The sequence below is a fragment of the Ascidia mentula genome, chromosome 3 (genome assembly GCF_947561715.1).
Source record: "Ascidia mentula chromosome 3, kaAscMent1.1, whole genome shotgun sequence".
NCBI classification, from domain to species: domain Eukaryota; kingdom Metazoa; phylum Chordata; class Ascidiacea; order Phlebobranchia; family Ascidiidae; genus Ascidia; species Ascidia mentula.
Genome location: NC_138568.1, coordinates 22,116,256 through 22,140,435, shown reverse-complemented (window position 1 = coordinate 22,140,435; position 24,180 = coordinate 22,116,256). Strand labels below are relative to the sequence as shown.

At 38.2% G+C, this 24,180-nt stretch overlaps 1 protein-coding gene and 1 pseudogene across 2 annotated transcripts; both read left to right on the top strand.

The window, feature by feature from the left end:
* The first annotated feature begins 25 nt into the window (after positions 1 to 25).
* LOC145895964 (uncharacterized) lies at positions 26 to 7,940 on the top strand (annotated as a pseudogene). The gene is made up of 15 exons (XR_014401632.1): positions 26 to 69; positions 607 to 813; positions 1,118 to 1,516; positions 1,762 to 1,941; positions 2,429 to 2,554; positions 2,610 to 2,672; positions 3,050 to 3,273; positions 3,885 to 4,135; positions 4,636 to 4,767; positions 4,937 to 5,110; positions 5,435 to 5,731; positions 6,038 to 6,218; positions 6,490 to 6,658; positions 6,971 to 7,179; positions 7,595 to 7,940. The product of XR_014401632.1 is annotated as an uncharacterized LOC145895964 (transcript).
* An 11,318-nt stretch (positions 7,941 to 19,258) lies between these two features.
* Positions 19,259 to 21,416, top strand: LOC145894053 (uncharacterized). The gene is made up of 2 exons (XM_082982493.1): positions 19,259 to 20,118; positions 20,530 to 21,416. Exons 1-2 carry the CDS (start codon positions 19,352 to 19,354, stop codon positions 20,603 to 20,605), a joined length of 843 nt encoding a protein of 280 aa, XP_082838619.1. The 5' UTR covers positions 19,259 to 19,351; the 3' UTR covers positions 20,606 to 21,416.
* The last annotated feature ends 2,764 nt before the right edge of the window (positions 21,417 to 24,180 follow it).

Sequence of the window (24,180 nt, the reverse complement as noted above, 5' to 3'; positions counted from 1 at the left end):
CTGGTCTACAATTGAGTTGAACGAAATGCATGACTGGTGTTTACAACCGAGAAACTTGGAGTTAGTCAGGTGTGACGAAATTCTACGTGAATGAATAATACACGCAAGGAATTACGACAGAGCAATAAGATGAGTTCCAAAAGCTAACACTTTTTTTTTTATGTACAAAAAATTTATACACTACAGGTTTATATTCAGTTTAGCAATTTTCGGGTGAAATGTTTAGATTTTGTAGCACTTTTTGTAACACACAAACCCAGGCAAGATATCTCGACCACAAGCGGTTGCCCGTCCAACTTTTAACGATATTCTTTCTGGAAGCGTCGCTCGCGCGGTAACTTAACTGACGCAGACTTCCCTTCCTGAGAGTTACAGGTTGTCACAACTTCGCTGTTCCCGTAAAATTCGCGTTCTCAAATACCTGGCGAACCGCGTAAATTCATTCCATTCATTTTCCAAAATCATTTTAACGCTCAGGCAAGGGTGCTAATGTACCATGAGGGTATTCTGTATTTATATGAGTTGGTTAGACGGAATACTTACCAACAATCAACAAGTTTCTGTTGTGAATTAAATCATACAAGTAAAACATCACTTTGTTTAAAGCGACGTCAGACAATCGATATTCGCTGAATTTAATTCCACTTGCTTCCGTTGCCACGACAACGAAACGATAATCTCCAGCAAAAGCGTGTGTGATGACGTCATTGATTGCCCTGACTTAAGTGATGAATGTTATTGTGACGGGGAAACCCCAGATTTGTGTCGTCATGCTACGTCATATGCCTCAAACTCAAGTTAGGTTGATTTAAAGTGTTTTTTATTGTCTTGAATTTGGGGGTGAATGTGTATTTAGGGGTTACATGGTTGCCATGCAATCCACATTGCAATTTTCTCATTTTATTTTAATGCACATATGATCTTTAAACAGCAGGTTTTGCAGCGACACTAGTGGTTAACCCTTTATTAAAATGCTGTTTGTTTGTCAACTTTATTCATTCAGTGCAAACTGAAGACCCTTCCTGTTGTATGAATTATATGCTCACCAATTACCATTTTCAAATTGTGAGCCCTATTTATTAATTTTACAAACATAATTTTCTTATTTCTCTTTCAGTCTCGTGCGAACTTGCGAATGTTTCGACGATTCAAACACGTGTCACAACCATTTGAACCCGGATGACCCCAACATGAACTGCAACAAAACCAAACGTCAGTTGTGCGATTCCCTCGTCCACCCTTGTAACCCTGGCGTCCCATGCGACATGGAATGCCCGACGCACTTCCGTTGTCCCGACTCCACCTGCCTCCATCGATCCACCATCTGTGATGACGATACCTGCAACGATTGCTCGTCCCACCTCCGATGGCAGAACGGGCACGGGTTCAAATGCACGCGGAAGGGCAGTGATTGCAACTTGCCTCAGATGTTTCTGTGGGACGGAGTAAAAGACTGCGATGACGGGAGTGACCTTTGTTTCCTTGACAACGAAGGACTTCTCACCGACAATCCGAAGTAATTTGCTTCAAATGTTGTTGTTTCTTGTGGGGGCTGCCATCAATACTTTAAATTAAATATCTAAAATAATTTTGTTTCAATTTAAAGTGAACGCTATTTAACTTCCTTTTAGGCGCGTAAAAGTGGAAAGAATTTAAAAACTTATGTTTTCGTGGCACCAAAAAAGTGGCCGCACACAAATAATACCAAATTGTATTTCTCCAAATTGTAACAAAACAACACATCTCGATTTTTTCCACAGTCGACATTCGATCATCGATGTGGGCCCAGTTCAATCACTCCCTGTGCTCCCACTGCCTATATGGTGACCTCATCATTCCTAAAACCAGCGTATGCGATGACGTCATAGATTGTTACGACATGAGTGACGAATGCTTGTGTGAAGGTCAACTTCCTGATCTATGTGCGAAGTTACAACCACAGTAAGATCTCTCATATCTCAAAGAATCCAAAGCATTTTGAATGATTACTATGGGCAGTTAATAATAATCAAACTGGGTAATGGGGTAGACCGGGGTTTCTTAAACCGTGTGTCGTGGCCCTAAAAGGTCTTAGAACCCCTGGTGTAAATAATGTTGTGTTGCAAGACTTCGACATTTGTAACCACTCTGGTTTGGCTTGTGATGAAAAATTTAGCTTGCATTGGTTGCAACGCGAAATGTAACATCGGTTTCTACCCGTTTGGAACAAGCTCCAGTCCAATATAGTTTTTTAACATGGTCTGTGTACAACACCACCAACATCCAAGCAATAACCAAAGTCCTCATTTGTATGTTGGCGTGGTGGGCAACAATACTCAATCCAACCCAACCGATGACGAGCTCCTGTTGACTGCAACCTGAAACCAAAATGGCCGAAATTTTTTTTTTTATATATTTAACCTTAGTTGACCCTAACGCTTCCATTCAGCGTCATCTCCCAACAAAGCGTATCCAGGTGCAACGGAGGTAAGTTTGATTGTGGAAGTGGAATATGTGTTGACACTCGTCAAGTCTGCGACGGAAATGTGGATTGCAACGATGGATCGGACGAAATGTAAGCCATAAAAAGAGTTATAAACTACATAATACAAATGCATGTTGTGCATCAGGTCGAATCTATGCAGTGGAACAGCACCTTGTGGAAACCAGACGGTGCCAGGAAAACTATGCCGGTAAATTGAAATTTAAAACATCATTGTTAAAACTGGGTACAAGTTACGAGGTAGGTACAAGAAAGTGGTTTAAAATTTATGTTTTGCATGACTGTTGTGGAAATTTGTTTGCACAAATATCTGAATCAGTTACGCAAAAAACATAAATTTTCAACTATTTTTTGTTCGATGGTGCTTGTGTACAACCACTCACCATAGCAACCTCATGCTTTTATTTTGACTTTGGTTCAATATAAAATAAAAGATGTTTCTCATCATCAGTTCTTAAAAAAATAGAAGCGTTGACACAAAGTCATTATAGTAATATTTGAAACTATACGCGTAAATGAGAGGTTGTTTTCAAATTTTCGTGCAGTAAAATTGAATTTGTTGACTAGATGCAGTCATTTAGCATCCGAAACTTGCGAGCAGAAAACAGCCATTTTCTGCGATGGAAGAAGCGAATGCCTAATTTTATCTGGAAGTCGGAGAGATTACAATTCACCGGCCGAGGACGAGTGTACGGAAGTTTGTGAGAAATTTACAAGAAATTCGTCCAAACCCGAAATTAAAACTGGATGCAGGGATGAACATCGGGTTCCACTCTTTGAATGCAGCGACTGTAAGTGACCATGTTACATTAGCTGCACTGTAGCTGTTAATAAACCATTCTGGAGTACTTAATACAAATGGGACAGCAACAATGTGAATTTATAACATTTTATAATCATGTTTCTCTATTTGCTCGAATGAATTTATACTGGCAATCATGCCACAATATTTGCATGGAAACTACCGAGTAGTATTATCTCAGGGACTCACCTGCGCTCTTCACTTTGGGCGCTAAAATGATTTTCATAACCCTCAAATGAACTTGAACACGATTGGGGCATTTTGTCCAATCTGGGAATTGGTGGCAGCATTTCAGTCATTAAATTTTATGGCATTTTTGTGAAACATATACTAATAACCCTGACCGATATTTAGTTCGAAATTTCCAAAACGCAACTTCAAAAAAAAAACTTAAATAAAAAAAAATACCAAACGACTCCTTTGTTGTTGATGAACACGGTATAGTGTTCAAAACGTTTGACCGACTTAATTGCAAACTACACAGAATTACAGTTAATGAAAAAACAAGGTTCTTTGCTCGTGGTTATGATGACAGACATGTTGTAATTTCTGAGGGATTCAACTTTCGACACGTTTCTTATCAAACCTTCTTTTTACCAGATCACGTTAGACCTAAGCTATGCAACGGACTCATTGAATGCAACCACGCTTACTTCAACGACGTTTACGTTTACCACGATGAAGACCCGACGATCTGCACGTCGAAGTTCGCTTGCAACACAGTGGAAGGTTATGTCAGCATCGATCAACTGAAAGTGTGCGATGGTTTCGTCGACTGCGTGGACGGAAGTGACGAAAATGGAGAATTGTGCCCAGGTCGTATTCATTGCCAGTCGCTTGGTGGCGCTGCGGTGAGTAATTAGTTAAATCCGAAGGTTCCTAAATTGCATACAAGCGTTGAAGTGCACTTTATGATGCATGGAAGCAGGAACTTGAACAAGCCAGTACGGTGTAACACAAAAGTGTTATTGTTTTAAATAATGTTTGTTTTAAAATAGTAATTTGTTTTTAATTACGCAGAAATATTTCATGCATTGGCATCATTGACTGAATCGCCCCACTGCGCAGGTCCTTCTTGGCAATCACAGCTATCGTATCGCGATCATTAGGTTGACAGGCTTGGCAGCCAGGCATTGCAGCCTAGCTGGATCAGCCACTTTTTCCTCCGACTTTTTTCAATTACGCTTTTTTTCAAAAACGCTTTCAACCTTTAACCTTATTCCAATAACACTTCTTCTGCGTGGACACACGTGGAAACTTCACAGACAAGTTATTAAATAACCTGTCTAAAAACTTTGAAATTGATTTCCATCACAAATTATTAATAATTTTCTGTTTTCTTTTCTGTCAGCTTTCAATCGGCAAGCATCAAATTTGCGACGGTCAGATAAACTGTGATTCGTCGGAAGATGAACTGGGATGCTCAGACGACGGAAGGTTTTATTGCGAAAGTGGAAAACCTCTATTTGTGCCGAAAAAACTGGTATGAGATGATATTTTTATCAATGAGCATTCTTTCTAATTTCTCCGAGGGAATTCCCCTAGTTGCCATTTTTCGAAACCAAAACCGGAACATTTGCAGCTCTTTTTCTAAACATAAATCTTCGTGGTGTTGGATTGTTCTTAATAACAAGACTCAAACTACTGTGTAGAAATTCAATGGCATCGGAGATTGCAGTGACTGGAGTGACGAATGTCCCTTGGTGACGTCATCAAGTGAAATGTCGTTTTCATCGAGATACGAATTAATCGCGAACCCTTTGTTACGTGGGACTGTGTGGATCATGGGACTCGCAGCAACTTTAGGCAACATGGAAAGTATTAGGGTTTTATCTGGTAAAGTCTGACTGTGGTTTCAACTTTAGTCTGCTTACTCAGAAAACTAAGTGTTCGCCTTACGGCTGTAGAAAACACGTCACAGAACACGACATAGAATATTGTCTGTGTCCCCAAGCAAATGCTTCAATATTTGCACTACACCACTGTTTTTCAACCACCCATCTTATATGAAATCTGGTAACATTGAATGGATTTGTCTAGTGCGAAGTGCTTACTTTAATGAATAAGTTCTTTTTAATACATTTGATCATACATCCTACAAATTATTGGGTATAATTCGAAAAAATTAAACTAACCTTTGTTTTTTGCAGATGGTGATGTTAAAAGAAATAAAACCGGCAACGCAGTCACGTGGTAATCACGCATCGTCGCGCGCCAATCACATTCTAGTGTTCAACCTCAGTGCCTCAGATTTTCTCATGGGAGTTTACCTTATCATACTTGGATCTATGGGGGTTCATTACTCGGGAGAATACTGCAGCAGCGACCTCTCGTGGCGGTCCAGTGGGGCATGTGTTGCCCTCGGGGTAATGGTGGCGCTGTCGAGCGAAACCTCAGTGCTAACCATGGTTCTGCTGACTACGTTTCGTCTCTACGCCGTCTTTAAGGTGAAACATATGTGTGGAACGTTTTAGTTGTGAACGTAGACTGAGAACTTCGTGTGACGACAGGATAACGACAGGCATTTGTGTTTAATGTTGCTAAAGGCTTTCATTCAATAACTGTTTTCAGTTGGGTTTTTGGATACTATATTATAGTTTTACTTTTACAAATGTTTGTAATATGCAACAAACCGAAAAAGAAAACACGAAGTAACACTGTAGGACATCACATATAAACTGAACAAACAACCTCAATAACAATCAAGGAACAACAGCTACATCTTCATACAAACAGATCACTTGAATTTTTAGCCTTTCCAAGCATCTTCAAACCCCAGCACGCGCATTGTGATGTTGTCAGTCTTCATGACTTGGTTCGTGTCGTTCTTCATCGCGTTGCTGCCACTCACGGTCGAGTTTGAAGAAAAATTCCAAACCAAAGCTTGGATCGAAAAAAATATGTTCTTTCGTGACGTCACGGTCGATTTTTCCGGTAAAATATTCTGACCAAAGTTGTAGTTTTGCAAGTGGATTTGACCCAAATTATCATTGAATTTACTGGCAAAGCGTTTACGTAAAAGTGGCGAAACTTTATGGCAATGAATAAAATTATTCTTTTCATTGTTAAGCTGCATGTTGTACGTTAGAGGTATAGTTCTCTACATAAGCATCAAGTTTATTCCATTGTTCCGTAACACATTGTTGTGTGCTTTCAAATTTGTATTCGTTAGAATTTACAAACGCTTACTTTTGTTTCTACACAGACATGAAAACTTTTGTGAAGCGAGTGGTGGAGTTTTATCCCGACGTAAACCACACCGACGTCACTTCCGCCTGGAAACAAACAAACCTTGCGACGTCATGGTCGGATCTTTACCGTGTGCTCATCCGAGGTGGATACCATATACTGGATAAACCGAAAGGATATCTCGGGTACGATCAGTCCGAGGTTGGGTACACACACCTCCGCTTTGGTGAATTCGTTGTTCTTTTATCGGTAGCGTAGGCTCGCGAGCCAGCAGAATCCTCCCTTGCAAAGCTGGTGTTATGGACTCTGCCTAACCGTTTTATCCACGTAAAACCCGATTGTATGAAATCACGTGAATTCTTTACCGAAGCAAAATTTTATGTTTATTTTATTTATCTTCTATCCATCAGTTGAATTTCTTTATATTTCGGCAACTTGCATTTGGAACGTCCTGAAATATAAACTGTAAAAGAAAAATGGCCTTCTTTTTATTTCAGATACTACAGCAGCAACAGTGTGTGTATAAGCAGATTGTTCGTCACTTCGTCGGATGAGGCGTGGAGTTATACGATGTCTATTATATCTTTTAACTTTGCCGCTTTCTTGTACGTTGCCTTCTCGTACTTTCTCATCTACAGAAAGACGACCAAAAGTGGGCGGACTGTCAACCATGGTCAGAATGCACGAGTTTCAAAGAAAAATAAAGGTTTGATTAAAACTTTCTTCGTCGACATTCATCCAATAATACACAGACCCTCACTGACTAGTTCTGAAAAGTAACTCCGCAAACCAAGTCACCTCTTCTACAAATCATTACACCACGAATGTACGCGCTGCATTTTTTAAATACCAAAGAAAAAATGCATCTTCCGGTATTTTAACGGCCTCGCCTCCATGCTCTACGTATATCCACGTTTAACATAACATTAAATTTTTTCACGAATTTATTCGCGTGTTGCGTGATTAAATTTTCTATGTTAGTCGTCACAAACTACGTTCAAGCACTGCATTGTCGACTTTTATCTGCGGAACCTTGCAATTGTAAACCATTGGATGTATTTGTATGACGTGAATATGACTTAAATTTTGTCACATCTATGTATCTTCCTGTTGTGTTGCAGATATGCAGAACAAAATCATAATCCTCATCCTCACCGACTTCTGTAGCTGGATTCCACTTTCCCTGATGACTTTCCTACATTTCAGCGGTTTCACTTTGCCCTCTGTGGCTTACGTCGTGTCGGCAGTTATTCTGCTTCCCATTAACAGCGCCATCAACCCTCTCATATACTCCACCGCTTTGGATAAATTGCGCAAGAATTTGGTTCACAAAGTCAGCTCAACGTTATCCAGGCAACCGAGAACCCAAAGCACCGCTTTTCAAACCGCCCAAGTTTAAAACGATCCACAACCCCGCAGAAACATTTCATAACACGGTTGATTTGCGATCTTTGAAACAATGTTTTTATGATGTATTGAAGTAATATTGGTTGTTTGTATAACTGTCTGCAAACAGAATATTGTGCAGTAAATATTTGATGTTTTCGATACGGTGTAACCTTTTCCCTCGATTGGTAAAGTACTGTAGATCGATCCATGACGTCATCACTCGTGACGCGGCATAGAATCTTATTAATTTGTGACGTTTGTGACAAAAACTTTGAACTTTACATCCTGTGACCACATCAGTGCAATATTCGATAGACCTGCGAAATTTTAAGGTCGGTACAATTATCAAACCTAGCGAACCGGAACGAAAGTCTAAAGTCTCAAACGGATGCAGCGCAATTTAAAGTGAATCATCACATATGCAGTGGAGGTTGCATTACCTTCGGACATTGGATTCATTCCAAAGTCTGACTGAACAACTATAAACTCAATCTGATAATGAATGCGAAAGGTTGCGTTGAGTTAATGCTGGCCTCTGTGCAAATGATTGAAGCGAATGCAAACAAACCATGCCACTGTTGTTTATTGGCAAGCACCGTTGCTCGGCAACGCGGAAAGCTTTAAATTCACGTTCAAAGCATTATTGTTCCGGAATGTCGTGACCACGGGGAATTGCATCTGCATAAAAAGTTTGAATAAATTTAAACAGACTGATAAATGACCAGTTTGGACACACTTTGTGAACAAGCAAAATAATAATAAATTACCAATTACAACTATGCTATTTCAAATTATTTCAACAAAAACTTCTGTTAGGATTGTTGTGGACGTTAATGTACCGTTGATTCGTATGGAGAGTTTTAAGTATAACGATATGGTATATACCGAAAAATATATATGTACTATTATAGCTTTGGCCAGAAGAATTTGAATTAAGTGCTTGCTGGCATTCGCAATGGAACTGTTTTAACGGTTAACAAAATTAACACTTATAGTTTTAAAGGAAATAAAACCTTTTGTGTAACTCTTTGAAACGTGTTTAAGTCCGTTCAGGTATTTTTGTAACAGAAGGCGATTTAAATGCGAAAATTTGTTCCAGGTTATTCACAAATTTTGGGTTTACTTAAGCAAAAGCTCCTACTCTCCAGACACAAACAACAGTAGTGAGGTTGTCGTTGAGAGAATGAAAGCTTGGGTTCGCAAATTGCTTCAGAACGACAATCCGGTGAACTCCCATCTGTGCAGTAATATTCACGTAATATCTCTGGGGGCTTGATGAAATCACATGACATTCCTGGAAAATAACCACTTGATTTTGCAACTGTTTCCGTGTAACAAAGCGAAATTTTTACTTCTTCACTTAACGCAGATTTTTTATGTAATTTTCAGGGATTCACGTATAGGCGTAGATTTTTAACGATATCTCGCCCACTATACGACAAGGCCTCATGTGTTTTGGTTATTGTTTACACATACGCAGAAGGAATCAAGTAATTAAAACTAACAACTAATATTCGCCTGTGATAGGACGCACTTGTCTATACCAGTTCCAAAAATAGTTATCCGACACCCATCTTTAATATTCAGGTTTAAACCATCTTCCATCTACGTAATAATGTATGAAAAAATTCCGCACAATTGAGCTGATGAAGGGATTTTCAACAAAATCATCCTCACCTGGGAATGTCATGACGACGTTGGTACTGATGAGGAGGAGAAGGATGCAGGAGGTGAAGATTTTGTTCATGGTTTAACAACAACGAAAGACCTCAGGTTGAATTGAAGTAAAAATGTCAAATTACTGTCTAGGTTGAAACACGCAACAATCATTTGACCACAATGGATAAGAACACCTGGCTCGATTGGTTTTATGCTGAGATGACGTCACCGCCCTTCCGGTCCAATGTTTCAATCGTGGTTCGATTTGAAAATTTTTGCAGTTAAAGAATTGTCACTAACGTACTAAATAAATTGTATAAGCTGCAGACAGATGGCAACTGTTTCGACCTAAAAGGTCTCATAAAGTTTGTAAAGGCAGTCACGATTTCCAACATTTAACACTAGGTTTACCGCTAATATTTAGAGTGGAGTAACAGAACTAGACACCCATGCATAAAGGTAATTTCCCTTGTTGAAAACCACAACACGCTGGTTGGAATAACAGAAAACAAAATTTTTTCCATTGGTTGAAAGCAAAGCAAACCAACAAATTTATCCAAAGGTGAGTGGCATAATGTAATAAACATGCGTTTTCGACGGCTAATGTGGTCAATATACGGGATCTTCATACGGAAAGTTTAACGATGCCTGAATGATATATTGCCTGGATTTGCAAAGGTTCGGAAGAACAAGTTAATATTTTAAGTGTACCTGTTGATCGTAACCCGTTGAATGGTGATGTCAGAATTAAGTAATTCCCTGAATCTTGCACACAAAGAAAGCAAATATTTCGAGAATATTAATATGATTATTGAGTAACAATGTATACTTTTTGTGGAAATGTACAGGAAATAAAATATCCGTTTCACAATTTGTAACATAAATCGTTTATTGGTAGATTTTTTTTAGATTTTTTTATGTATTTTTCCGCCCTTGTTTTAATTTGATAAAAAAGATTCCCAGTCAGTTGTCGTCATGCAACGAATTTGTTCAAAAAGAAAACAATCGGGAGTTGATGGAACTTAAGGATAGATTTTGCACCAGACATTCTGGTATTTATAATAGAAGTATACGTATTTGATGGAGGAGGGCACGACTCGCTCTAGAAGTTTATTGAAGACAAGTTTTGGGAATAAAACCAGGAAATTACTTCCTCTTCCGCTGAAAATCTGATGGTGGGGTCGAGCTATTATCTTGCTTGCCAACCCAACTGATGATGAACCTGGGAATGGATGGATTAATACATCATCTCTTACAAACCAAATTAAACCATTATAGCTTCTTTCGTGGAGTTTATGCCTATACAGATTACGTGGGTTTGGGATTGCCTTCAGAAGTTTATGACAAAATCAGTCAGCACCGTAGTCTACACTGGAAACGAAGGAATGTGGATTTTTCAAGCTCTCTGTTCTCTGGGTGTTCGAGATTGTCAGATGACTTATTGATGGTGATGTCCACCAATCCACTCCTTTGTTGAAAACTGCCATATGGAATTGATCAATGTTTTTCGTGTCGAAAAGAATTTTCGTTTGGACGACATTGATCTACACAAAAAATTTTAAACGAAAGCAGCAGAAGAAGAAGTGCTGAAATGGTGCAATAGATAATCATTAGGAGTGCAAATAAAACCTGTAAAGGGACAGCAGCGAAACAGAAAAAAGCAAATAATTCACCCGTCAGAGCACGTCGGCTCCAAGCATAAAAAACCCTGACGTCATCTTGATCGCGAATCAACCTTAACGCCGAATACGCAAACCACGACTTCAACTGAGGCACAATAAGAGTCAACTGAGGGACAAGGATCTAACAAGGGACAAGTCTTTCAGAGTTTCTCTCTGCATTCTTTCCGTTTTAAGTAGAATTGTATCGTACTCCTTATCAGGATCGGTAAACAGAAAGTACCTGTGAATATCTCTGTGAGACGATTTGCCATTTAAATGTATACGTATAGGAAACGGAAAGACCCCAAATTATGAAATGTGCCGTATCAGTCTTACGTCTACCAACTGAATTATCCGGGCGGGCTCTCTTTAAGAACACTAACTGTTGTATTCTAAAGTACACAAACAATGTGAGACACACGTTTCGGCCGGAAAAAGTAAAACGATTGTCATGTAGCGACTTAATCCAACTTTGCCTACAAATGTTTCTAATGATGACCACGCATATTATGTTATGATATATCAGTTTTTAGGAGGGATGAACTCATGTATTGCATCTTTGCATATATGGAATATATTTGCCTTGAAGTTTTTCAACAATTTCTTGGGCATCATAGATTATGTAGTTCCTAATTCTAAGGTAACCTATCACATTTTGCAGTTGTAGAACCGCATACTCTTGACTGAAAGTGGTTCTGGCATTAATTGCGGTGTCTTAGGCCGCAAACTGTGAAAGAAAAATCACCTTCTTTTTATTTCAGATACTACAGCAGCAGCAGTGTGTGCATAAGCAGATTGTTCGTCACTTCGTCGGATGAGGCGTGGAGTTATACGATGTCTATTATCTCCTTTAACTTCGTCGCATTCTTGTACGTTGCCTTCTCGTACTTTCTCATCTACAGAAAGACGACCACAAGTGGGCGGATTGTCAACCATGGTCAGAATGCACGAGTTTCAAAGAAAAATAAAGGTTTGATTAAAACTTTCTTCGTCGACATTCATCCAATAATATGCAGACCCTCACTGAGTAGTTCTGAAAAGTAACTCTTCTACAAATCATTACACCACCAATGCGCGCGCTGTCGTTTTTAAATACCAAAGTAAAAATGCATCTTCCGGTATTTTAACGGCCTCGCCTCCATGCTCTACGTATATCCACGTTTAACATAACATTAAATTTTTTCACGAATTTATTCGCGTGTTGCGCGATTAAAATTTCTATGGTAGTCGTCACAAACTACGTTCAAGCAATGCATTGTCGACCTTTCAATCATCCCTTTATCTGTGGAACCTTGCAATTGTAAACCATTAGATGTATTTGTATGACGTGAATATGACTTAAATTTTAGCCGAAATAACCGCCTCCCATTTTGTCACATCTATGTATCTTCCTGTTGTGTTGCAGATATGCAGAACAAAATCATAATCCTCATCCTCACCGACTTCTGTAGTTGGATTCCACTTTCCCTGATGACTTTCCTACATTTCAGCGGTTTCACTTTGTCCTCTGTGGCTTACGTCGTGTCGGCAGATAATTCTTCTTCCCATCAACAGCGCCATCAACCCTCTCATATACTCCACCGCATTGGATAAATTGCGCAAGAATGTGGTTCACAAAGTCAGCTCAGCGTTGTCCAGGCAACCAAAAACCCAAAGCACGGGTTTTCAAAACGCCCAAGTTTAAAACGATCCACAACCCCGCAGAAACATTTCATAACACTGTTGATTTGCGATCTTTGAAACAATGTTTTTATGATGTATTGAAGTAATATTGGTTGTTTGTATAACTGACTGCAAACAGAATATTGTGCAGTAAATATTTGATGTTTTCGATACGATGTAACCTTTTCCCTCGATTGGAAAAGGACTGCAGATCGATCCATGATGTCATCACTCGTGACGCGGCAGAGAATCGTATTAATTTGTGACGTTTGTGACAAAACCTTGATATTTAAACCTAACATCCTGTGACCACATTAGTGCAATATTCGATCGACCTGCGGAAATTCTAAGGTCGGTATAATGAACAAACCTAGCGAACCGGAACAGAAGTCTAAAGTCTCCAACGGATGCAGCAAAATTTAAAGTGAATCATCATATATGCGGTGGAGGTTGCATTACCTTCGGACATTGGATTCATTCCAAAGTCTGACTGAACAACTATAAATTCAATATGATAATGAATGCGAAAGGTTGCGTTGAGTTAATGCTGGCCTCTGTGCAAATGACTGAAGCGAATTCAAACAAACCATGCCACTGTTATTTATTGGCAAGCACTGTTGCTGAGCAACGCGAAAAGCTTTAAATTTACTTTCAAAGCATTACTGTTCCGGAATGTCGTGATCACGGGGAATTGCATCTGCACAAAAAGATGATTAAACATTAACAGATAAATTTTTATACACTTTATGAACAAGCAAAAGGATTGTTGTGGACGTTAATGTACCGTTGATTCGTATGGAGAGTTTTAAGTATAACGATAAAGTATATACCGAAAAATATATATGTACTATTATAGCTTTGGCCAGAAGAATTTGAATTAAGTGCTTGTTAGCATTTGCAATGGAAATGTTTTAACGGTTAAGAACATTAACACTTATAAAAGGAAATAAAACCTTTTGTGCAACTCTTTGAAACATGTTTAAGTCAGTTCAGGTATTTTTGTAACAGAAGGCGATGTATAGGCGACAATTTGTTCCAGATTATTCACAAATTTTAGTTTTACCTAAGCAAAAGCTCCTACTCTCCAGACACAAACAACAGTAATGAGGTTGTCGTTGAGAGAATGAAAGCTTGGGTTCGCAAATTGCTTCAGAACGACAATCCGGTGAACTCCCATCTGTGCAGTAATATCCACGTAATATCTCTGGGGGCTTGATGAAATCACATGACATTCCTGGAAAATAACCTCTTGATTTTGCAACTGTTTCCGCGTAACAAAACGTAACTTTTACTTCTTCACGCAACGTAGATTTTTAATGTAATTTTCAGGGATTCACGTATAGGCGTAGATTTTTCACGATATCTCGCTCACTATCATGTGTTTTGGTTGTTGTTTACAAATACGCAGAAGGAATCAAGTAATTAAAACTAACAATTAATATTCGCCTGCGATAGGACGCACTTGTCTATACCAGTTCCAAAAATAATTATCCGACACCCATCTTTAATATTCAGGTTTAAACCATCTCCCATCTACGTAATAATGTGTGAAAAAATTCCGCACAATTGAGCTTATGAAGGAATTTTCAACAAAATCATCCTCACCTGGGAATGTCATGGCGACGCTGGTACTGATGAAGAGGAGAAGGATGCAGGAGGTGAAGATTTTGTTCATGGTTTAACAACAACGAAAGACCTCAGGTTAAATCGAAGTAAAAATGTTAAATTCCTTTTTAGGTTGAAACACGCAACAATCATTTGACTACAATGGATAAGAACACCTGGCTCGATTGGTTTTATGCTGAGATGACGTCACCGCCCTTCCGGTCCAATGTTTCAATCGTGGTTCGATTTGAAAATTTTTGCAGTTAATGAATTGTCACTAACGTACTAAATAAAACTGGAAAAAAAGTCAGTAAGCCTTTCCAATCATTTAACACTAGGTTCACCGCTACGTGACGTAACAGAACTTGACACCCTTGCATAAAGGTAATTTCCCTTGTTGAAACCAAAACACGCTGGTTGGAATTACCGAAAATAAAATTTGTTCATTGGCTGAAAGCAAAGCAAACCATTAAACTGGCATAATTTAATAAACAGTGGCAGTATAGGTTACCCAACAGATCGACGTTGACGGACAGGTACCACAAAGTGGAGACTAGTGTGCCTGCTAGTGTGAAAGCTAGCAGGGTGCCACTCAACAGCTGCACTGATGAGACCTTACAGGTCGAAACAGTGCGTGTACACACCCTGTCAGCAGCTTACCAATATTATTATGGCTTTTTTGCACATTATTATAATTATTGAGTACCTAATGTAAAATTTTTGTGGAAATGTACTGGAAATAAAATGGCCGTTTCAGAGTTTGTGACATAGATTATTTATTGGTAGATTTTTTTCACATTTTTTCATGTATTTTCTGCTCTTGTTTTAATTTCTTTATTCCACAAGCAATATTGATTTAAAACACTACAGTTTGGTTTCAGCAACTTTCCACGCGATATCACAAATCAAATCATTTGTGGTTTGAGCAAAACTCTACTACGCGAATGAATGTGCACACAAGGGATTGCAACGGAACAACAAGTATAGTTCCACAAGCAAACACTTTTGTCTTCCTTGTAGTCGCCAACGGCCGTCGCGATCTTTTCGGAAAAAACTTATCGCATGACTGCGTATGCATAAAACATTGTGAAAAGATGAGGTTGAAGTTCGGCAACTTTTGCAACAACGCACCGAGCTTATTGACGTAGAAAACCCAATGTTTCAGAGGAAGTGGAATAATGGGTTTTCGTCGAGTCAATGTGCCTGACTTGAGATACTTAAAAAAAGGGTGAGAATAATATGGATTTTATAAAAAAAAAGTTTATGAAGGCAAATTTTCACAAAATATAAAAGTTACGAATTATATTTGCTTTCATCAGCAAATCAAACAAATCAGAAATAGGTTAGTTGTAGATATTGGGAAAATTGGCTCTCTGGCATCACCTTGTGGGCTGACTATATTGTATGGCGGCCTGGGTTTGGGACGAGGATCTATTTAAGCAGGTTGGCGTTGGCATTAATATCCAACTTTTTGTTTACTACTTACCAACATAAACATTTTGCCAACCATACTTATTATTAATTGTTACGCCACAAGATTGTCCACATTGCTTGATTTACATTTCATACCTCCTGATGAAGGCTGCTGCATAACAGCCGAAACGTCGAGAAACGACAAAAAAATAAAATTTGCCAGAATATCAGTATTCAGCAATACTTTATTCTTATATGGCTGGTAAAATAAAATAAATGAATTCATCCGACAGACCGACCAAGCGTATACGCAGAAATGTATTTTGGTGTCAAGACTTTATGGTGTGGGTAGGGTCGCAACATGTCTAAAAATAACAGCATATCAAACCCTTGATTTCAAGGCAAACGTCGTTCGTGGAAAAACTATTGGAAATCTATTCACATATCACGTGACGTTCCGCTCCAATGCTTCACAACTACAACTTCTTCTTTTCTGTTTTCTTCGAATACGAGAGAGATCTGAAAAATGGAGAAAGGTTAAGAACTATTTCAATCAAGTGGTTGATTTTATTGGTAATGAAACCATTGTGGTTTTACTTGTGCCAAATATCCTGCTTTCCAAACACAAGCCGCAGTAATGAAGTTCTCGTTGAAAGGTTTTTACAGACATCATATACTTAACACATTAATTGGGCGCACCTTAAATTACAAGTGTTATTAACAAACTGTGCAGGAGGACATACCAGTCTCAGGTTGCTTAACTGCTTTGGTTTCTGATACAGTTTTTGTGACAGATTGATTTTTAAACAACGTTCGACAGCACGAGCTTTCGCGAGCTACTACGTTCATTTCGTCGGGTATGGATTTGTTCCTCTAAAAACAATCGTACAGTTGATAACGATTAATATTTAACGAGATTATGTAAATAACGTGGAAATCATTTAGTTGTCTGCCACAAACGTTGTTTGCATTTAGATTCGAACAACTTCTCATCTACGTAACAAAATACAAAAAGAACGCCCAAGCAAAGTTGTATGGGGAAGGTCTAATACATGAGTTATTTTATTTTATATTTCATCTATGAAACACTCGTCGGTCAGTGATTCTGACTTAGTGAAAAGTTAGGAAAATATGTTCCACATGAATTCTCGTAGTCTAAGTATTCATTTAATTACATTTACAAACATATTCAAACAAACAGCAATAAAATATTTGACAACCAACTTCTTTTTCGCAGGGTTTAATAATCTGTTTAATAGTGTTGGTACATATACATAGACGTGCAACGAAAAAGGATATATGGCAAGGCATACATGTATAATGGTGTTTACTCACGGGGAATCACCACACTGTCAAATTGATAAAGGTAAAAAACGGCGCCCGTGAACAGATTTGAAAACATCAAACTTATCAAAGTGTATGTGGAATGTGCACTAATAAACCTGCTTCTTTCTTGTTAGTTGATGTTTTAAACTTTCCCCACTTATCCTTCGTCGGTTTGTAATCTGATCGTTAAGTAACTGTTGAAAAAGTTTGTCGCTGAACAATCCACGTGGAACTGTGTTTGTTAAATTGTTTACGTTGCTAAGTGATATTGTTTCGTAACAATGCAAGAAGCGTGTTGGTAACGCCACATAGGCTCGTTTAGAATTTCGGGTATTCAGGTTTGAAATCGTGGCCAAAGCAAAACGATCCGACGCTTTGTTCACAACCAGACATGTTTGCTAAATAATAGAAATAGCATGGACGGCAGCGATTTAATGAACATTGTGTTTATTGTTGTCTTTGTGGAAAGTGTGGAAAGACGCGCCATCCATACGTAATATGATCTTGGGAAAATACTTGTCGCTGAACAACTCACATAAAATGTTTGTTACATGGTGTCTGTTGATTGTTTACGTTGCTAAGTGACTTTGTTTCGTAACAATATAAAATGCTGTTGGTAACGCTTGGGGGTGGGGCGAAATTTCGAGTATTCAGGTTTAAATCGTGACCAAAAGACAAAGGATCGGATATATATAGGGAAGCACTGTGGAATAAAGAGACAGTTAAACAGAATCGTGTTTCCGTGGAGTTAGCAACGCACCAGGTTAACATGACACAAAACATTACCATAAAGTTTTAGGGAAAGGCATGCACGTTCTGGATGAACATCGGTGCTATGTGTTACTTTGTGTGTATAAGGATTTGCCAAAAAATTTTGATTATTTTTGACAGACGCTTGTTTATGCGAAAAGTTTTAGAATATGTGGGTGTTTATGTTTGTGTTGTTGAAGTTAGGACCCACGTTTTGCAGTTATATTTAATAGTGATCCAAATATTTTCGTTTTGGTATTTAATGGGATTGTTTTGTATTTGAACTGCAAACTCAATAGCTACAGAGCCTATCAATCTGTATATAAAAATTTAAAGTTATTGATCGTCTAATTGGGTGTTTGCTTTGCAAAATTATTCAAAGAAATGCATCTCAAGCCGCAAGGTTAAAATCTGGAGACAGAAATGAACAAAATCATTCGCTCACTACTACGCCTTCAAATTAACATCGTGTGATGATTTCGCATTTGAACTTAATCTCTTGCTAATATGACGAAGCGTGAAGCTTTCCCAAATAATTTCCACGTAAAGTAATACCAGACAAAAACAGCTCGCCGGGATTCGAAACAATGATTGCCGCAGAGGGAATGAATTATTCCCGATGTCGTTAGGTTGGCAACCACTAATAAAAATCCTAAACAATTCGCAATTTAAAACTTGTAAGCGGTTTGCTGCCCACAGCGTAAATGTTTGCGGCTTGTAACATGGATGCGCCAAAATGACTGACTTTTTGCCTAAAATATAAATATGTACAAAGGCTTATTATTCCGTCACACTGGAATCGAGCAGGAGGACTTAGTAGAGTTATTATGTATAGCGTTGTAACCATGGTTTTCATGGTTTCAAAATACATTGAGGCCTGCGCGCAAAAAAAGGTTTTTAAATGCAGCTCACATTTTGAAAACCTATAAGTGACGGAATTAAACCTCTTTTTCGTAATTTGTTTCATGACAATTAAAACAAAATTATATTAAAATGCCCAAACTTTTTCTTTCGGATGTGTGGGACTTAAAAATTCAATTCGACGTGTTTAATAAGCAATGGCATTAAGCCTGGCCCAAGTAACTCTACACGTACACTTTCTGCATAAATCCCATGTCCACTGATTTCTCATGTGGAAGGACTTTTAAATTTTGGACTGGCAACTGTTCAGGTAATTATTCAAAACCACAAAATAATATCTTAGTGAAGAGCAGGCGAAACGTGTTGTTCATATCATTTTCAAAAAGTCTTGTTTTCGTTCTTACGATGCACCAAAAAAACACGATCTTTTTAAACCGTTTGTTTGTAACATTTAGAATGGCTAGGGAAACCGTCTCGTAATTATTTTTGATTTAATTTGTATAATTTGTGATAAAACACTTAATTGAATTGACACAATCGTAACTTGAAACAATGGGAGATGACGTCGAAAAGATTGAAGAAGAATTTCGTGATCAGTTGTTATTGTCTGTGTCACCAAATCCGAACAGAATTCTGCTTGACAATTTGACGGAATATTGCAGAAAACGACCATGGCCTCGTTACCTGCCTAAACCCGACCCGCCCAAAAACCTGGTTCCCAGTTACTTTGGAGTTAACAAGGGGCAAGACTTGCTTCACGACTTCATTAGAATTGTACAAAACAGAAAAGTATTTAAAAAAAAAAATTACTTCTTTTTCCGTTGCGGATCTGATGCTGGGGATCGTGATATTATATTGCTTGCCGTCCCATATAAAGACCAACCAGGGAACGGGTTAATAATTACCTCCGCTTTTAATTCAGAAGTGAACAATTACACAACTTTTGTAAAGAAAAAGTATTTCAGTGCGTTTAATGAATACTTTGGGAAGTTTATGACAGAATCAGTCAACGGCACAGCAGGTGCTACAGAATACAGTGGTTTGTTTTTCGAGCTCTCAGTTCTCTTGTTATTCGAGATTGCTAGGCGACTTGCTGATGGTGATGTTTTCCAATCCATTCCTGTGTCATGCTGCATCGCCGCTTCCATGTTGATCTTATCTAGGAGCGATCTAGGAAAGAGTGACCAACAGAAAACAATGGAGCAACTGTTTCAGGCCTTTGGAAGAATTGACGAGAAGGGGAAAACAGAAACCAAAAACCTATCGAATCAAGAAAGGAAACAAAAAAGGCAAGACGCAACAAAAAAGATTATGAATGGGTTAGTCATTGGTTAGAGAACTTAATTTCATTACTTTTTAAAACAATTCACACTGTTATTTAATTTGAATCGTTAAATTAAATCGTTTATGTAATCGTTGAAGCAAATCCTTCTGAGACTTTACTCACAATACAGGCCATAATTTGCAACGTTGTCGTTGATAATGCCTCGGTGTAATTCACATTCAAGTTTATTTAATAAAAAAGAAGTTGGGATCTTCTGGTGAATTTTTGTACATTGAATTTACCAAAACGTCGTCCAAATTAAATCATGATCACCCCAGTTTATTTTTGATAATGGTCATTTTACTTGCATTTTATGTTTGGCTTTGCCAGAAATTGTACAATGTTTTTTTTCTTGCGTAATTGCTAGCAAGTTAATGTAATTAACAATATACTTTAATTGCAATAGATATTTCGACTCAAAGAGCAGCAGAAAACAGATGGCGACAATTTTGAAAAACAAGATGACATCCCTTTTCGATTAAAGCTAATTCCCGAGTTGCAAAACCTAACAAATGACAATATTTGCGTCCGGTTAAAAAAATTTCTAGCAAGCAAAATTGATTTCTTTCTACTCTTGCCGAATTTTCATTTTACTGCAAATTTTCCATACATACATAGGCATGATGTTTTTGCATTTCATGTTTTCATTTTACTATAAAAGGCAGCGAACGATTTCAAACCTTGAAAACCGGTATTTGTCAAAATATTGCGATTGATGTGTACTTGTGTAAATATATTTAGTTTTATGTAAGCTGCAGACAAACGCCACTGTTTCGACCTAAAAAGTCTTTGTTTGGCCGTTTGGTCAGCAAAGTCGTCTGACAGTCACACCAGTTGCACTTTTACGTCGAAACAGTGGCCATCTGTCCGCAGCGTACACAAATCATATTATTGGCTCCACTTTGTTTATATTTAGTTTTGTTTGCTTTTAACGTTTAATCCTCTTTGTCAAAAATTAACGTCCTTAGCTATAAGTGACTAAAGAACTAAAGCGCTTTGGATTTGTACTGATAAACTATGTTATTTTTCGGTAAGCCCAACTAGATATTATATTTTTTGATGGTGTGTTGCTTGACCAAATGTTTTAGTTGTCGTTGCTTTTACATGAGCAGTTTAGACAGCTTTTAGTTTGCATTTTATTGTTTTTCCAAATTTGTGCAAATCCATTTACTTCGCTTGTAAATCTGATTGCACAGTTTTTGATTATAATAGTGACATTATTTCGTCAAACTGAAAAAGAAGCAATTTTGAAAAAAGTGTCTTTCATCGTATTTTATGAACATTTTATCATTATGTAGCATGCATATACAAATATGATTACAAGTATGCTGTTCGCTGATTCTGTAAAAAAACTATATACAAGCTTGAGAACAAGGTTTGGGGATAGTTTTTAAAGCAGGCGAATAAAAAGGTAGGGAGCAAACCGTCTTAATCCTGCATGCCATTCAACAGAAACCACCTTTTCCAGCAAATCGCAATACTAAACTAAAGACATTGAACGAAGATTTGTAAACAGTGAAACGAAACGTAAAACCCTGGTGACCCGATGACTATTTTCAGTCCAGTCAAGTGAAGAAGGCGTTAAAAACCGGTGAAGCGTTGAATCAGTCGGTTGTTATGCTGCAAATCACCATGGTCGTGTAACAATATATCAGTCCCTATATGGATACACCTGGCTTTACTTCTGACGTCACCCACGCTAAAATAAAAGTAATACTATTGTTCAAAAATGATGTCGGAGGTAAACGGTATAGTTTAGCCATGCAATAATTTACTCTCACATCAACCGAAGTAGGATGAAGTATTCCCATATCTGGAAAAATCAAACTCTAAACATTAAACTTGTTGCAAAACAGGAAAGTCGTAGAACATCATTAATGTTTTCCATGCAGCACATTTTGTTGCTGATGTGTTGTTGCCCCATATGTAATCGTTTCTAATCACAACTATTAACGAGGTTATTCGTTCTACACGCGTCGCTCGCGCGGTAACTCAACTGACGCAGACTTCCCTTCTGAGAGTGAAAAGTTGTCACAACTTCGCTGTTCCCGTAAAATTCGCGTTGTCATATTCCAGATGAAACGCGTAAATTCATTCCATTCATTTCCACATGTATTCGTGGGGCGTACACAGATGCTTAGTACAAAGTGTTGACAATATAAGTAGGTGAAGCGAATAGTTTGCTTTATTAAATTCGTTGATGAACTGAGGCAGGAGGTGTGTGTTTGGTTTCTAAATAACTTTACCACTAATACGTCATCGTATGTTACGATAGTCAGTAAATATTTTACTTTAAACTGACATGGTCTCCCTTCTTTTGTTAATCCTGCTCCTTTTACTCAGCTTTCAACGCTCCAGTACTTCAGGTATGTGATTTGTGATTGTATAAACTTGTTTATCTGATACATGGACCAGCAACTAACTGGCTTGGAAATCGTCCGGTGACCAATTCTGAACAAAAACAACCAAACCATAAATTCACTCTTTCTAACCACAGGTTATGACCAAACATAATTTACGGCGAGATTCTTGATTAGTCCGTTTACTTTTCTTTTACGAACTACACGCACTGAGCTACTGATGCTGTCAGGCATTATCATATTATAAAAAAACTGAATATAGACGTCATATATTTTAAACTACATGCGTCATCAAATATTCGTAAAACGCGTTCTTTAAAAAAATGCCACATATTTTATACGCTTGACCAGATGGTTGTTTGACTCATAAAAACTTACTTAATAGAGTTGATTACATTATTTACCCCCACAGAAGAGTGGAAACCGAATTTTATCTGCGACGACGGAACAGTAATTTTACAAAATCGGTTTTGTTCCAACTTCGCGGATTGTCCTGACAAAAGTGATAAAAGAAAACCAGAAATTGCGTCGGACGAAACCAACATTACTTCGGAATATTTAATGTACGTTGAAGTATACTGTAGGTTTAGTTAAGTCTGTAGGTTGAGTTAAGCCACCGCACGCACTAGCAATGCAAAAAATGTTTTAGTTATTTTATTTTTTGTGCAGTCCTGTATTCTCCACTTACGGTAAGACTTTGCTCTGAACAAAAATATTATTTACGCAATGTAAGTCATGTATTGCTGGCATGATTTGATAGAAATTCAGAAAGTCAATATATTGCGTTAATGAAGCGTGAGCGCCGTAAATAACCACATGTACTGGTTAGTGTATTCATTTAAAGTACCGCGAAAGTGTGTCTGTGTTTTTATATTAGAATAATTGCCAGAGCAATGAAAAACCTGCGTTGCATTTCAGATGCTCGCTGCCCCGTTCGCTGGGTTGGATTGAAACTTGTGCGATTCGTCGTGTTGAGTTTTGTCGAGGCCGCACCCAATGCATCGGTAAAACACTGTGCGACGGTTGGTGTCCAGATTTTTATCGCTGTCCGGACGGAAGCTGTCGCCAAAGAGCTTCATTGTGTGATGATGAATTCTGCAACGATTGTCCGTCTTCGAGAAGGTTTGACAATGGACACGGGTTTAAGTGTTTGAGAAATGGAAGGTTATGCAATCTGCCACAAAACGTTCTGTTTGATGGAATTTCTGACTGTGACAATGGTTCGGATTTATGCTATGTTCAAATTGGAAGCAATCTGAATGGTGACCCAAGGTAAGTTTAATGTGTTTGCAATGAAATATATAATGTGTTTATGGTTAAACTTGGTTTGATTCTGTAATGCACATAACGTGGGGTCGTACGAACTGTGAATTTTGCATTTGGCCTTTCTGTGATGCAAAACGTTTTGCGCCCACTGGTTGACTTGGAACGATATAACTGTAAAGTTTACTGACTAATGTTTTGCAAACACAAAAACAATTTATTTACAGAGACGTCAGAAACCGAACCGGCTCCTTCTTTAACTCCACCATATGTTTCCCGTGTCGAGACGAACAACACACGATCGTATCGAGTTCAAACGTGTGTAATGGGAAGGTTGACTGCCCCAATCTGAGGGACGAGTGCCAATGTGAGAAGGAAGCACACGGAATATGTGGTTATGTCAGAAAATATGAAGAACACCCTACGTAAGTGGA